This window comes from Pelecanus crispus, chromosome 1, assembly GCF_030463565.1.
Source record: "Pelecanus crispus isolate bPelCri1 chromosome 1, bPelCri1.pri, whole genome shotgun sequence".
NCBI classification, from domain to species: Eukaryota; Metazoa; Chordata; class Aves; order Pelecaniformes; family Pelecanidae; genus Pelecanus; species Pelecanus crispus.
In genome coordinates, this window is record NC_134643.1 from 107389243 (window position 1) to 107404890 (window position 15648).

At 38.7% G+C, this 15648-nt stretch overlaps 1 protein-coding gene across 7 annotated transcripts in view; it reads right to left on the reverse strand.

Moving 5' to 3' along the window:
* POU2F1 (POU class 2 homeobox 1) overlaps positions 1–15648 on the reverse strand; it is a 113463-nt gene that overhangs the window by 29944 nt on the left and 67871 nt on the right. For 4 of the 7 annotated variants that reach the window (XM_075713415.1, XM_075713411.1, XM_075713376.1 and 1 more), the window contains exons 3-7: positions 13976–14070; positions 10980–11033; positions 9187–9306; positions 7279–7458; positions 650–776 (exon numbers count right to left, since the gene is read on the reverse strand). In XM_075713415.1, the coding sequence (XP_075569530.1) occupies positions 650–776; positions 7279–7458; positions 9187–9306; positions 10980–11033; positions 13976–14070 (576 nt within the window). The remainder of the gene's footprint in view (positions 1–649; positions 777–7278; positions 7459–9186; positions 9307–10979; positions 11034–13975; positions 14071–15648) is intronic. The other 3 variants (XM_075713385.1, XM_075713401.1, XM_075713416.1) reach the window with 3 other exon arrangements.

A 15648-nucleotide genomic window follows, 5' to 3' on the forward strand; every position in this document is an offset into this window, starting at 1 on the left:
CTGCCCTGGTTTGCCTTTAGCATGTAAGCCATACCCAGTGTATCGCCAAAATATTACTTCCAAGAGTTATTATACAAAATCAAACATTCTGTCTCTTTTCCCAAGGTGTAATTATTATTTCAGTTTATGACAAAATTCACTGTGCCCTCTTCAGGCTTAAGGACTTTTCTAGTCTCCCACAAGGACTCTTGATTTTGTAATCTTTTTCCAGTCTTACAATTTTGTAGCCCTTTTAGCACTGACCTAATCCAGACAGCCCACACACCCTCCAGGCCTCCACCTCCTAGGATTCTGCCTTTGAGTTCTGGAGACTTGTCTTCTCCAAGTTCTCTTCCCAGCTGGCTTCATTCTTGAGAGCCTGACCCAGAAATTCAGATGCTGCAGTATTTCCCAAGAAACCTTGTTGTTAACAAATGTTCCCATGACATGATCTCTGGATTGATCCTCCTTGAGAAGTGAGCTACACAAACTTTGACAAGGCTGAAGTCTAACACCCAGAAAGAGACAACTTGTTAGAGTCTCCTAATTGCAATACTGTTATTTCTGCTAGGGAATATCAACAGTTAGTGAAGGTGTATGAACCACCTCAGTTTCACCTTCTCCTCTAAAAAGCTATGTATGATTTTCTTTTCTGGCAAGGAGCACTTACCCTGCTGCCCCTGCGGTGTTTGTGAGATGATGAACTGTGCTGGCTGCAAGTTGGTTGTTGGATGCACCAACACAAACTGTTGCAGGTTGAGATTCTGCTGCTGAAGCTGCTGCAAGTGCTGCAAATCCTTAAGGAAACAGGGAAAGGGAAAAAAAAAAAAAAAAAAAAGAAAAAAGAAAAAAAAAAAGAAAAAGGAAGAGAAAGAGCTGTGTGTTAGACATTTAAGTCAGCCATGACTCCCAGTGTAACTAGATTTCCTACCACCAGTTACATTCTAACATTTAGAGATAAAATTGGATGTCAAACACAGCAGTCCTGCTACTGAATATCCTTTAGGCTGGCAATTTGAATTTCACTGTCCTTCATAAAACCAAACAAAAACTGTTTACCAAATAACCCAGCAAAATATTTCCAGCACTGTTCTGCTTTAAAAAAAAAAAAAAAAAAGTAAAAATCAATCTCCCTCCCCCGCAAATGCAGAAGTTTTCAAATACTTTAGACTCATCAGCACACGGATTTCTCAGACTTATTTTTTGAGGATGCAACTCTGCCACAAAATTCACTGTTGACAAATCAAGAGAGTATTAGCTGGGAGCTATTTTTGTTTATAACAACAACAATCTGCAATTACCATTCTAATCAGCAACAGGAAAGCAAAAAATTACAGATTCCTAGTTTGCACTCTGGTTGTTCAGGTCAAATTTCAGGAAGTAGCTAACTCAAATAGTAAATAAATATATTTGATTAGTTCTGAAACAAATTACAATAAGCTTAATAGATATGGCTATAATTAAGGTTAAAAGGAATAACCCAAAACACTGCACTATTGTAGAACCCTACTTTTATGTATTTAAATCATGCAGAACTATTAATTTTCTGTAATTAAATGACTGGTCTCAACAGAAATGCTAATCTCTGAGAAACTGAATCATCAAGAAAAATGCTTCAACTTGCTGTTTAGCTGGAGAATAAAAACATAGAGAACTGCTTAAAAATATTCCCCCCAAACTAGCCTTTTGCTTTTCATCTTCTCCAAACAGGACAATAACAAGAGTAACTGAAATTTGAAATTGAAGCACAACGTGAAGCCAGCCAACATAACAGAGGTAACCTATGAAAACTATCTATACACATGTAGAATCTTTCCATCTTTCTGAGAATAAGCTGTTTCAAAATACCCACCAAGCTGGTGGATAAAAGCCTGAAATATTTCCCACACTTAGAACCTCCCATTAAACAAACCAAACAAAAAACTTCCCAAAACTCTATTTCAGATAAGTTACTCACATACTGGGGTACCTGTTTGCAGACAGATACCCTCTTCTGGGTCCAACTGTCTCAGAAGATGTTAACAAAGCCAGTTTGCTCCTAAACAGTGCTCAATCTGGCTGCTTGAATGAAGCTGCTCTTTTAACATACTTCCTAACATACTTGAGTTAAGTGAGCCAGACTAACAAAGACCTGCTTCTTAGGGCCAGTAAAGTAGCCCCCACACACTTTGACTGACACAGCTTACTGAGCACTCACACAAGCTGCTCAGCCAGCAGATGTGAAAGGCCATTAACTGCCAGCAATGGAGATGGTGATGGGAAGTCAAGACAGACTAGCAAGGATAACTTTTTATTTACACAATACAACCATTTGCAGAATATAGTTATCTGACTGTGACCTTATATTATTTTAAAACTGTTAAATTAAGACTTAAAAGTTGCAACAATCTCCTTCTGGGGAAGAGGGGTGGGGAGTGTCAGTGGGTGGAAAGGAAGAATAGGGAGGGAAAAAAAAAGAGTCTATTGATTTATGAGACCATAGACATGCATTATAAGAAAAGGACTACTTAACCTGCATTACAAAGACAGTGGCTATCAATCACTTAGGCAACCTGGTCATGTTAAATCAAAAGCGAGCAGTGTAATAATATGGTAGAGAGACACCAGATGGATTGACCAAGGAATGCTCTTTAAGACATTGTGCTGATTTTGGCTGGGGTAGAGTTAATTTTCTTCATAGCAGCTCGTATGGGGCTATGTTTTGGATTTGTGCTGGAAACAGCGTTGATAACACAGGGATGTTTTCATTATTGCTGAGCAGCGCTTGCACAGAGTCAAGGCCTTTTCTGCTTCTCACCCCACCCCACAGCGAGCAGGCTGGGGGTGCACAAGAAGCTGAGAGGGGACACAGCCGGGACAGCTGACCCCAACTGACCAAAGGGATATTCCATACCATATGACGTCATGCACAGCATATAAAGCTGGGGGAAGAAGAAGGAAGGCGGGGAGGGACATTGGGAGTGATGGCGTTTTGCCTTCCCAAGTAACTGTTAGGCATGATGGAGCCCTGCTTTCCTGAGGTGGCTGAACACCTGCCTGCCGATGGGAAGCAGTGAACGAATTCCTTGTTTTGATTTGCTTGCCTGCGCAGCTTTTGCTTCACCTATTAAACTCCCTTTATCTCAACCCACGAGTTTTCTCACTTTTACTCTTCTGATTCTCTCCCCCATCCCACCGGGGCAGGGGAGTGAACAAGCAGCTGGGTGGTGCTTGGTTGCCGTCTGGGGTTAAATCATGACAGAAATGGAAACTTCCATTTTATAAGAGAATGGTAAAATTTTAAAAAGTGCCCCCTAGCAAAACAGAGTGTTTTTAAAGTTGATACTATTGTTTACTTTCAGAAAATGAGAATACTGCAATCATTCCTATGAAATCAAGGCAAATTTCCTTCCTAAAAAAGAGAGAGATAACTGCTCCCATTTTTCCCAGGAACTCCATGTTTTTTCTGACTTCATATCATAAAGTTACGTTGGTCAGAACTGCTACTGAAAACTCTTACTTCTTGAGCCCAACACAACTCCTTTATTCATTGATTTTCAATGCTCTACTGGTTACCTTTGCAGATTGAGCAGCAGCCCTCCAGCACAGAGGGGCTCATACTGAACTGGATGCGAGGACTTGATGCAGAGGAAGAAACAGAAATAGAAAGGGCAGGGCAAGCAGACTAAGGCTGTGAACACTGGGTGGAAAAGAAAGAAAGAAAGAGAGGCTAAAGGATGAAAACAGAGGTGGATAAGAGAAAAAGTGGAAACACAAAAGGAAGAGTTGGGAAGAAATTTTTGAAGAAAAAAGTATGGACAGAAAAACAGACAGGCTGAGGACCTTCCCCCACCAAAAGCAAACAAATGAACCCCCCCAGATGACCAAGTAGATCTCAGATGATTTGAAGCACCACCACAGGAGATAGAGTTACATACAAGAAAGAATACATAGAAACAGTGGTGGTGTATTTGTAAGATCAAAGGAGGAGAGCTTTTTGTTTAAGACTACAGTATTCATAACACAGGGTACCCAGCTAAGACATGACAGCTCTTATCATCAGGCTCTTACACTTTAATATGAGAAAACTGTTTTTAAATTGAGGCCTCAGGGATAACTGGTATAAGCAAACTCATTCTGTGCATCTGCCTTGGTAAATGGTATCTTGGCTGAGTCTTGTTTAAATACAGAAATATAATTCTGTAACACAGAATGGAAACAATACCTCCAAGGCTAATCACTCTTAAATAGCCCTACCAGCCCATCAAATTCATTTGAAATCCAACTTTATTTCTATCTTGGGAAAGTTTTATTATTTAGTTAATTGTAGCATTACAATAAATCTTCCAACAGCAACCATGCTAACAACCCCAACACTGTTTTCCTATACTGATTTTTTTTTCCCCTCAATGATAAAATCCGTATACTACCACAAGCACGTAGAAAGACACGGAAAGACTTTTGGGGAAACATGCATGTCTTCTGGTGCTGCCTAACAATTTAGAAAGATGAAAACAATCCTACTCCTACCTCAGCAGAATAATCTGCCAAGTGCTATGTCTTGACACGAGGGAGTTGTTTGGTTTTTAAAAAAAAAAAAAAAAAATCATCTCAAGTTCTAAGTTCAATGCCATTATCTCCAGTCACAACTTCAGTACAAACTTAAGCATCTCTGCCATTTTGAGGTTTCCATCATATAAACACTGATCATAGATGCTGAAAACAAGTTTACAAAGAACTCTAAAACTTGGTACAACTGTTTAGTGACAATTTAGCATCAGCCCAGCAGCAGCACTAACATCTTACCAGTCTGCTGCAGCAGATACCTTACATTAACTGCAGTGCACATTAAAGAAGTCATGCTTGTGCAATTAGTTAATTAAAATAAATACGGTAATCCCCCTGCTGCAGAGACCTGCCAGTTAATCAATTATTCAAAAATCATCAATTAAAACAAACATTCAGCTATTTGTGTAATCAGCTATATGTTTACAATAGCAATGCAAACAAAGCTGAGCACTGTTTATAAATCATTGTCAAGATGGATCAGAAAGCATGGTGTTATCCACCTACAAACCGAGACAATAGAACTTTTCCATAAAGTATCTCAAATTATATCCAACACCTGCACAAATTATGCCTTGCACTTTCACCATATGAAGAAGCTAACAAGATTCAACCAAGCTACATTTATATATCAAAATAACTTATCCTAAAAGAAATCAATTGTCAAGTCAAACATTTAAGTAATTAGAAATGCCAGAAAACAAATGGATCTTTGATTTGTTCCCCTTGTGCTACAAGTACTTTATATGGTGGCAACTACATGACCACAACCTATTTTTCATAGAGCCTTCAGCTCATCCATGTGCAGAAACTGGACAATGCTCACTTCAGAAACTCCTTTTTGATGGCACATGCCTGATCTTTTCAACTCTTCTCAAATGCCTCTCTGAAGATTTTGTAAGTTCTGGAGAAAAACGCAATACTAAACTAATAACTGTAAATGCTTCACACATTTTCATAGCTTCCCACTGAAGTGGAAGAGCAGGATTAGCAACATCTCACACACGCACAACAATGCCTTCAAAAGTATCCACTAATTTGGTGGCATATTTGACAAATGTAAAGCCAGAAAGTTCAAGGTATAGATTTTATTAATGTGAAATTTTAATGCTCCACACTTTGGTAAAGCAGACCTTGCTATCTTAAGCTGCACACCTGGAAGACAAGAGGCACACACCTGTGGATCACTTACATTTAGGTTAAAAGACTCACGTAGTATCAAATGGGAACTCTCTGACAGATGCATGGAGAGATGTTAGAAGCTAACCATCAACTTCCTGGACAAGGACATTTCCCATTCTCTTCTTTAAATCTGTCTGTATTATTGGCTACAGACAAAGGCTTAATAAAATTAAGAGATGGTCTTGGGAGTTACAAGGTTCTTTGAATGCTGCATCCTTGAGTCATCTCCAGCCATGACAGTGATGTGGGACCCTTTGCTAAAAGAAGTATTAATACCCAGTCACATGACTCGTCACAGTGCACCAGGAGGCTCAGTGTGAGGGGTCTGTGGACAACATCAGTACTGGCCTTTTAAATATGGAATGGCATCACTCTGGCCTCTGTAAGGACAGCCAGAGAGGTCAGAACTTTTAGACCAACACTACAGAAGTTTGCCGCTTCAGCTAATAAAAAACTGATAGCACAACCAGACTGTTGTTCAGCTAGTAGACTAGCACAATAAAGGAATAGCACATTTTGCCAATGGACTTCACAGATAATCGCTGCATTTCCATTCTTTTACTTAATCAGCCCTCATGTTCACTTTTTAGACTCTTCATCCCAGTTGAATGCAAGTGAAAACAGTCTGAATAGAAACCATCAGACAGTCTTAAAGAACCTGCTCACTGTAAGAAGGAGCAACTTTGGAGATTAGATATCCAACAAACTTTGCACAGCTAGACTAATCAAACTGAAATATTATGTACTGAGAACCTAAATCTATGGAAAGATACACCTCAGTGTCAGCAACACAACCACCTACTAGTAGTACTCAAGATGCCTATGCTGTACATTCGGTTACCCTTGTCCAGAAGTCTAAGGAGTTTCCACACTATACATGTTAAGCGTAGAGTCAGTGGCGCTGCATTCTCCACACTGAGTTCAGCCAATCCTGGAAGACCCAGGAGGATCTTTGCTGCTCCTAGTAAGCAGAACTTCCTTGGCAAGCAGTTCTTCAGAATTAAGAATTAATGGGTCTTTAGCAGCAGACCATAAAACTGGACAGATTCCGACACCAGACTCATTTTGGCAAGTTCTTCTCTAGACACACAAGAGTGCCCATTCTTTGTCACTGAACTCTGAGCGTTAAGCACCAAGCCAAAATAGCACACAAACATGTCAAGTCAAACTGCCTTTCTTCAGCTGTATCATTTTGCTGTTTAGATCTAACAAGCATCCTCTGTTATACGTAGGTATCCCTTCCCATCCATACAGGTCTTGACAAGTGTAATTTCTATGGGCATCTTTCTATACTCCTTTTCTCCTTTCTCAAGCTAACAACAAAGAGGAAAATTCAGAAAATAAAGCATCTGGTCAGATTCTAGAACAAACTCAGAAGCCCAGTGCAACTGATGAGCAGCCAGTACACACTCTTTGCTAAAACTATCAACTTCGACCTCATCAGCCAAGGATGCATGAGGGAAGACTAACAGTACTCAAGGACTCTAGAAACTCACTGAATAAAGAATAAAAATATTGTTTGAATGATGCAATTAGTCAAACCTCTTTATTTTCCACCCTCTCAAGCCTCACCTGTGCAATCTGTATTGGCTGAGATAGAGGGATCTGCGTCATCGGTGTTGCAGCAGAGGCCGAGATGGTGGCACCAGCAGCGCTGTGCTGCTGACTGGCTGAATGCTGCACTGCAGCCGCCAGCAACTGTGCCTGCGCCTGTTGTAGCAATAACTGTTGCTGGGCTGGCGTCAACGTGAGCTATAAATAATTAGAAAACACAGCCATTAATAATGGAAAGAGCCACTTCAGCTACAAAGTCATTAGCTAGCTCATTACTAGTTATATTAACCAGACATTCCTAGAACTATTACTACAGTTCAGCCATTAGCTAGCCAGTGACTCTGGCCTTAAGTAAGGACAGCTGTCTACTCAACACAGTGTAGGAACCAACCTACCACAGACCTGACAAACCAAACCACACAAACACAAACGTGCACTTACTGGAACCTACAGAACCTAACTTTACTCCTAAGTTTTCTTCACAACTCTACCAGGAGGTTCAGGAAAAAGGTAATTAAGTAGCAAGCAAAAGAAAAGAATCAGTATTGCCAGGATTTGAAAGGAAATTTACACCCAGCAGAACAGCAAGTGATTAGCCAGATGAATGAGAAGCAGGAATGCTGGCTATGGCTACTGAACAAACTGATAACACCCCAGCTGCTTCACATTAGCATGAATCCCTGCCATATTCCATCATTTCCATTATGCCCTAAGATATAAGTAAAGAACATGAGCTCCATTTGTTTCTCTCCAAGTCTCCCCATCTGCTTTTTTTTTTAAAAATAGAATAGAGTTGGCAAGTTTACATCCCTTCCCTTTCCCAAACACACATTATCTCTGTGAAACAGGTGGCAGCAGTCTCTCCTTTACATGTAAATGAATCTTGATGCCCGTATTTACTACAATCCATATCTGCATAGGCCTGGAGTTTTGAATGGTTCGCTACTGCAATCACAGATTAAAACAAACCGCTGTTTTTTGAGAATGAGAAAAATAATAAAGTATGCTGGATTCTAATAACATGTTAAAACAGTATCACTTTTAGAACTTTCCAATGTAATTAACCAAAAACTAAATAGGATGTTTATTTACATACTAGCATACCAGAAGATTTAACAATTGAACATGAAATTAAGACATCATTTCATTCAAGTGTAGAGATGATCAAACCTAATACTTCAAATCACAAATACACTGTTGGAGCAACTGCCCTAAATTCCTTATTAACATGCAAACACTTAAAACAGCAAAGCTGATTATGTGGAAGCAAACTCTTTAACCAAATCAGCCCGTTCACAAAACTTGCTCTTTTTTTAAATGACTGAAAGCATTTACAACAATTCAGAAACACCAGTAATCCTAAAACAACAGTTATCCCACAATTACTCCCAAAGCCTTGCAATTAAAAAAACTCAAAACTGGTAGGTTAAAACAGAAGGGTTGAATAGGCTTAAAGCAAGCACTAATATAGTTACTTAAAAAGACATGTGTTTGAGAAGAGGAAGAATTAGTGTCAGCACTTCCCATCATTTTTGTTCTTCACCCAGCTATCTGATAAGATTTAGTCTCATGCTCCCATTCCTCATTTTAATCTTGCAAAAAAATAAAAATTCCTCTGTGACATCAGTGACTTTCTTATTTGTACACACACCAGGTTTTAATTTCATTGCAGAGTCAAGACGGATACTGAGAACACAGAGAGAGAAGTTGTTCTTTTTTTTTTTTTTTTTGGAAGCAGATACTTTGCAACAAAAACCAAAGATTAAAGTCTGCTTTTTTTATAGGAAAGTATTTTCTGTCCCCTCTTTCACTCAAGTTTCTTCCTATGTTAAAGGAAACAACAATAACCTTCACTGACAGTTCTGTGGGGACTGCCATCATTTGCCAGACAGGAGGCTTACTGCAGTATACTTGGGTAAATCTTACCCCAGTGATCTGTCCTCCGGCCAGCATGAGCTGGGTCTGGGGTATGGCCGCCTGCACTGAAGGCTGCTGGGAAGGCTGGCTTGGCTGCTGAGAGTCCCCAGATTCTTCATTAGATTTAGACTAGTCAAAAAAAAAAAAAAACCATACAACTCTTTATAGTGTAAAACAGATGTTAATGTGTAACACTGCTATCTCAACACTGCACAATAAAAATCTTTCATCTGCATACAAAAAGCCCTTGGGTTTATTTTAAGAGTGTGTTTAAGCAATGGCTCTATGTGCCCACCATCTCAGCTACAATTGCTCAAACATGTCTGTAGGTAATACAGTTTAAACAAAACAAAAAGACTCTCAGGTCTTTTGTAACTCTTTGACACTATTTTCAGGTCTCATTTCATTTTACGCAATGCAACTGAAGCTGACACTCACTACCTTTCACCATAAAGGAAGAAAAGGTTGTTAAAAATTATTCATTGCCTAAAATCCTGAACAATGGAACAAGGGAAGGAGATTGTGTTTCCATTTTCTGTATCTACATCCTGCACCTCTAAGTCATCATACTGTTAGCTTATACAGAACTGGTTTGAGAAATCCTCACAGGTTTATCTACCTACAGCAACATACAGATATATACACAGTGCTTTTAAATAATCAAGGTTTAGCATTTAATTGAATGCAGCTTTATTTAAAAAGATTTAGGGTTCTTTGATTTTTTTTTTTTTTTTTTGGTCATTTTGGTTTTTGGGGTTTTGTTTAAACAGAAGAAATTGTGAAGACATGAGGGAGGAAATGCAAGTGCAAGAAGGGGGGGGAGAAGAGTTTTATGATAATTAAAACTGGTTATGCAGAACATTAAAATTCTGCATAGATTTGCATATTTTCCACCACCTGTTTTGGGGACTGCAGAGCAGGCTAATTAACATACAGGCTCTGATTAATTCTGCCAGTCATTGAGCGATAATTACAGCGCAGGACTGTAAACATTCTGCACTGGAGATACAGCCTGTTTGCCAACATCTCTCTCAGGGATGGAAGTTTACCATGGCAACCAAGGCAATTTTCTGCCTCCTTCCTCTTAGAAAGGAAGGTCACTATACCTCCTCTTCTTTCCAAATTGTTATTATGTATAAGTGGGTCCACATTCTATTGCATTTCACGTAATGCACTATCTACATTCTTTAATAACAAGCAATACTGAAACCAGTTTTCAATAAAACTGCATCCCTTTCCCCTTAATATAGTACTGAGAGGAAGTGGCACGTTAACTGATACGCTGAAGTGTTCAGCATCATAAAAAGTTTGAAAGCTTTGTTGTCTCACGTACACTATTAAACAACAATTACTCTGACTTATTTTGAAATCACTGTGTGTTATTTACACAAGCAAACTACACTAGCCACATTACATAGTTAATGTTATGTTATACTCCTATACTCAGCTACCAGAAGTAAGGACAAATTGCTAAGTAATACTTGCTATGTTTAAAGTGAATAAATGCAAGAACATGAAATATTCCTGGAGTTTTATAGTTTTCATGATACAACACCTGACTGAAATTCAGTATAAAATTATGATCACTGCATGTTTTAAACAACTCCGGTTTCTGAATGCTTACAATCCTGAACCTGATTTACAGTTGTAAAACTATTACTCCTTCATACCTATCAATTGCAAGACCAGTCAGAATGAAAAGAAAGAGAGTAACCTATCGTAGGTTAAAAACTATCTCTAATGGGACCATAATGCTGTTTGGGATGAGAGAAGGACAAGTAGCAGAAAGAAACTGTCTTTACCTGTACATTTAAGGACTGAGCAGCAGCCTGTAAACTTGTTCCAGCGAGCTGGACCTACAACACAGTGCAAAAATGGAAATGAAGTAATGTAGAATCCACAGAAAACTTTAACAATGTAAAAAGAACAACCTCCTCACCTGCACCCCAACAAAAACTCCCCCAAGAACAATGCATACCCTTCTAACACCTGAAACTGTGAAATATGGGTTGTGCTCCAGGCTGAAAAAAAAAAAAAATCTGTAAGACTTTTCCACAGTGTTATTTGTCTACCTCTTGCTGAACATATTCCTGCCTAGGGATCTAGATATTATCATGAAATTGAGTGGAAACAGAGCATTTTGGCATGGACAGGCTAACTGTTCCTATTCCTGTTAAAAAATCCAGGCTTCAGGGAAGGGCTCTACTCATCATCATCCTTCTAATATTTCAGAATGGGTCTTACCCCAAAAATGTACACTGCATTCACTCACTTCCTTATACAGCAGAGGAGCAATCACCTGCACAGTACAAAACCCACAGCATAAACACTCTTCCTCAAATCAACCCATTCAAGTATTTGCAGTCCTCAGCCACTGAAAAGAAGATCTCAATACAGAAGACTGGAGACACTTTACAAAGGCTGTATTGATTCAGGTATACTCAAAACTTGAATTCAATGTTTGTGATTAAGCAGTCCAAACAAGTTCTTGTGGGTTACCAGTGAAGAAAAACTGAGGCTTCAGAAAGTGCGATTTTTAAAGAGTGTTATTTTATCTCTAATAAGGATTTTCCCTGTACAACAAATGCTAAATTTTCATTTACTGAAGACCGTTTTAATCAGTCTTGCTTTGTTTCTACCACTGCTCCTACTATAAAGAAGGAATGCTATGTAATTAATTACCAACACTTTCAAAGGTCAGAGTTACAGCCTGTAGTGAATTCCATCTCTGGCCACGTTTGAAAACCACTGCTCATCTGAAAACCAGGCAACACATAAGGATACAATAAAGCAAAGCAAAACGTAGCACTCTTGCCTCTAGAAAAAGACGTCCCCACATAATATACATCACAAAAGAGTCAACATATCCGCAAGCACAGGAAGAAGAGTTTTAATTTAAATCACAGTACATTCAATTAATAACTGAATATTTGAACAGGCAACACTTAAGGGTCACCTTGGAAATATTTCCTTCCGCTCTAGCTTAAGGTACTAGACTTACTAAGCGTGTTCTACATCTAAGCAAACAGTCCCAGAAAAGCTCCTCCTCATCACAAGCAAAATACAGTTTGACACAGTTGATGTACTCTGAGCTTTTAACATGAATTAACAGCAGTGAATAATCTAACCAATAATAGCCTGCCGTCCAAAAAATATATTCAGAAATAATACTTTAAAAGTTATGTAGTAATGAAAAAAACACATCAAAGACTACAAATGTATCTCACTCGGATACAGCTAGTGTATTGCTGAAAAACTCCTTAAATGCAATTTGGACACCCTTTCCACCACACAACAAACCTTTTCTAATTAGAAATTAAGTTGTTCCTGAATGTTGCCTACAATCTAATATTTTGTATTAGTGTGGAGGAAAGCACTGTGTGTTAAGAGTAATACCCCACTAGCAGCAGCCACACTAGAAGAGGGCAGTTTGACAATAGATTCCCACACACCTGCAGATGCATAAAAGAATAGCTGAGATTTTCCTTTGAACTAGAGTTTCAAGAAGTGAATCACACTTTATCAAACATAAAGTTATAAAGATCCTGACAACTGTTTAAATAAATACATTTCTGACACAAGATAAAGCACTGTGCTACATACAATTACTGTCCTGGATCAATCTATATAACAAAACAAAGACTAAAGCAAACACACAAAATTCTGCAGAACAGCTGTATCTGTCTCCATGCTAAACAAATACTGACAAACCCATGAAAACTAGTCAGCTTCTCTCCACATAAAGGCAGCCTACAACAGCCTGTTGGTTCAGGAAATTCAAACACTGGCACTCCCTAGGTCCTATATAACCCAATCTACTAGGAAAATTTTAATTATGTGGCAAGACATGTGGAATGTTTCATACAATAAAATGGCAGTTCAGAGCTCTTAAAAGAAGGCATAAAGGCTTCAGTACATCAATTATACTACAATAACTGTGCAACCTCAGACCTCAAACATTCAAGGTCAGCCAATTAGGTACAGCATTTTAAAGTTTAAACTTGGTGCTGAGGAAGGGAAAGAAATTAGGACATTTGTTTTCATACATCAAGTGCGAACAGATAAAAACTACAAAAAAATGCCCTTTATACTTCTCTTCACCTAGGGATGTCCCATTTTGCTTCAGTCTACATCTGAAGTTCAGCTTTTATTCCCTAAACACAGCAGCAGAAGAACAGAGGGACAGTAGTAGAAGCCTGAATATCATCTGACAAACAGGTCCTTGAAATAACTTTAAAAACCAAAACAAACAAAACCCCCCTCACAAACCATATATGCTTAATAAGTACAATCAGTTTATATTTCTAGTTAATGCATAAGAGCTTGAAAGATTGATGCATAGTGCTGATCAGCTACCATTCAGCACCACTTCTGGTTTCTTAACTAGGTAATTACAGTTTCAGAAGCTTGGCAGCTGTTGAGCCAATACAATCCTTTACCAGAAAGATCAAATTTTACCTTGCCTTTCAAAATTTGGTATCTCCATTAAGGCTTAAAAAAACCAAACAAAAACCCCAAACCCCCAAAAATTTAGGCATTCTCAAGTCCCCAGAAAGGGGCCTTCCAGTTCCCCCAAATAGGTCTCACCTGTCTAGATGTATTCTGCAGCCTAACGCAATGAAGTGAGTGCCACCATAAGAACTTTTTCCCATCCAAGCCATTTAAGCATGTGGTCTACCCATATGTTCCTTTACATGAATACCCATCATTCACAGAAAGAGAGAACACAGAACATACAAGAACAGCTGCATTCGTACCTGCCTGAGTCTCCCCTACTTTGAAATAGATCTTCTCTTACCTGATGAAAGTGCCCAAGCAAGGCCTGGGCTGTAGAGATTGCTCCTCCGACAGGCACAGGCTGCTTTTGAAAGTCCAGGCCATTTGTTTGCGTGCCTGGAGAAAGAGAGATATTAAGAATTATTAGGTATTACTTTTATGAAATGGAAGAAGAATTAATATTCCTAAGTCTCCTGCTAGTCTCTCAATACTGTGTAGTAGAAAAATACCCTGAGACTAACAAGAATTGAAGTTTTTTATTGAAAGGGGAGGTGGGCAAGCAGTGTCACTTCCAGACTTAGGTAATATAGCATTTGTCAGCTGAACAAAATCAACATCATATTTCCTTTAGCTTCTATCATCTTACCTACTCCATGTACGCTATTACCCCATCATTCTCTGCCATGGTTTGAGAACCAAATGGGTGCATGCTGCTAAGGTTAAACTGTATTTCCATTCTCCATGCACTCTCTATCCAGCAGTTGCTGAAGACTATCTTCAAGTTCAGAAAGTGGCAAGACCAAGGTTCATATAAAGTCACCTTTCATTAAAGACAGGTAAAATAATACTTGATGAAAACACAAGTACCGTATATACATAGCAGTTATGGGCCACGGTTTTACTCTGTTGATAAAAAAATACCTCCACATTTCCATGAATATTTGTGCAGAGCTCTCATTACATAAGACAACTGCCTGGGCTTGTTTTGCTGTCACCCACTTTCATATAACTAAAACTTCATTATTTTCCTACATTTTTGTTGTCTCCATCCTAAACAGCTCAGAAGACAGGAAAACCCCCAAACTATCCTCAAATAATCTGGTTGTGAGGAGAAGAAGAAGGGAGAAAAAAAAAACCAACCCAAACATTTTTCCCCCACAAGAAACTACCACAGAATTCTCTTCTGCCAAGAGGAACTGTAACTACAAACTTTTAAGAATCATTCTGTGGGGAGATGATAAAATCAACATTAGGGATTATCAACAACTGTATTTTGGTATGTACGTTGGGTATTACTATATACAGTGGCTAACATCAAGAAGGGAGACTGAGTGTATCAGGCTGCGTGGAATTTCTAGAACAGATGAAGCAATCTTAAAAATTGTGTGACTGAAATGAAGTAAAACCAGCTTTAGACTTTCATGTTTACTCTTCGTGACAACCAGATTTTGTTCTCTACCTATGGACAGGTGTTCAACTAACTCCTACTTCAAAATTCCTTCCATCATCTCCATTTCTTGCCATAAATATCTAGGTTATCTACTAAGCAAAAGAAAGTCACAGTTGTTTAACAACAATGGGGGTTTGCTATTCCTTAGAAACATCTGCAAAAGCAAGCAGGCATAAAATTTGATTAGTGAAGTACACTATCCAATATTTTACATTGCTATCTTGACCTACAAACAGCTTACATAGATAAAATTTCCAAAGATGGAGTCACTGTTCAATTAAATACAGATACAATGTAGATAGTCAAGCTTTCTAGCACCCATGTAAGGTATACCTAAGGTAGCCCTTTGATGCATATTTGGTGGAGGTACTGTGGGGGTAGAGTTGGTCTACTCTCATGTTTTTAATCCTATGCTTTGGACCAGGGTTTACAGACTTCAGAGACTTATGTGCAGTCAAAGATCCACAGACGTGTTAAAAATATTCAAATTTTAACCTGCGTAAAATTATTTTGCTTAATGAGTC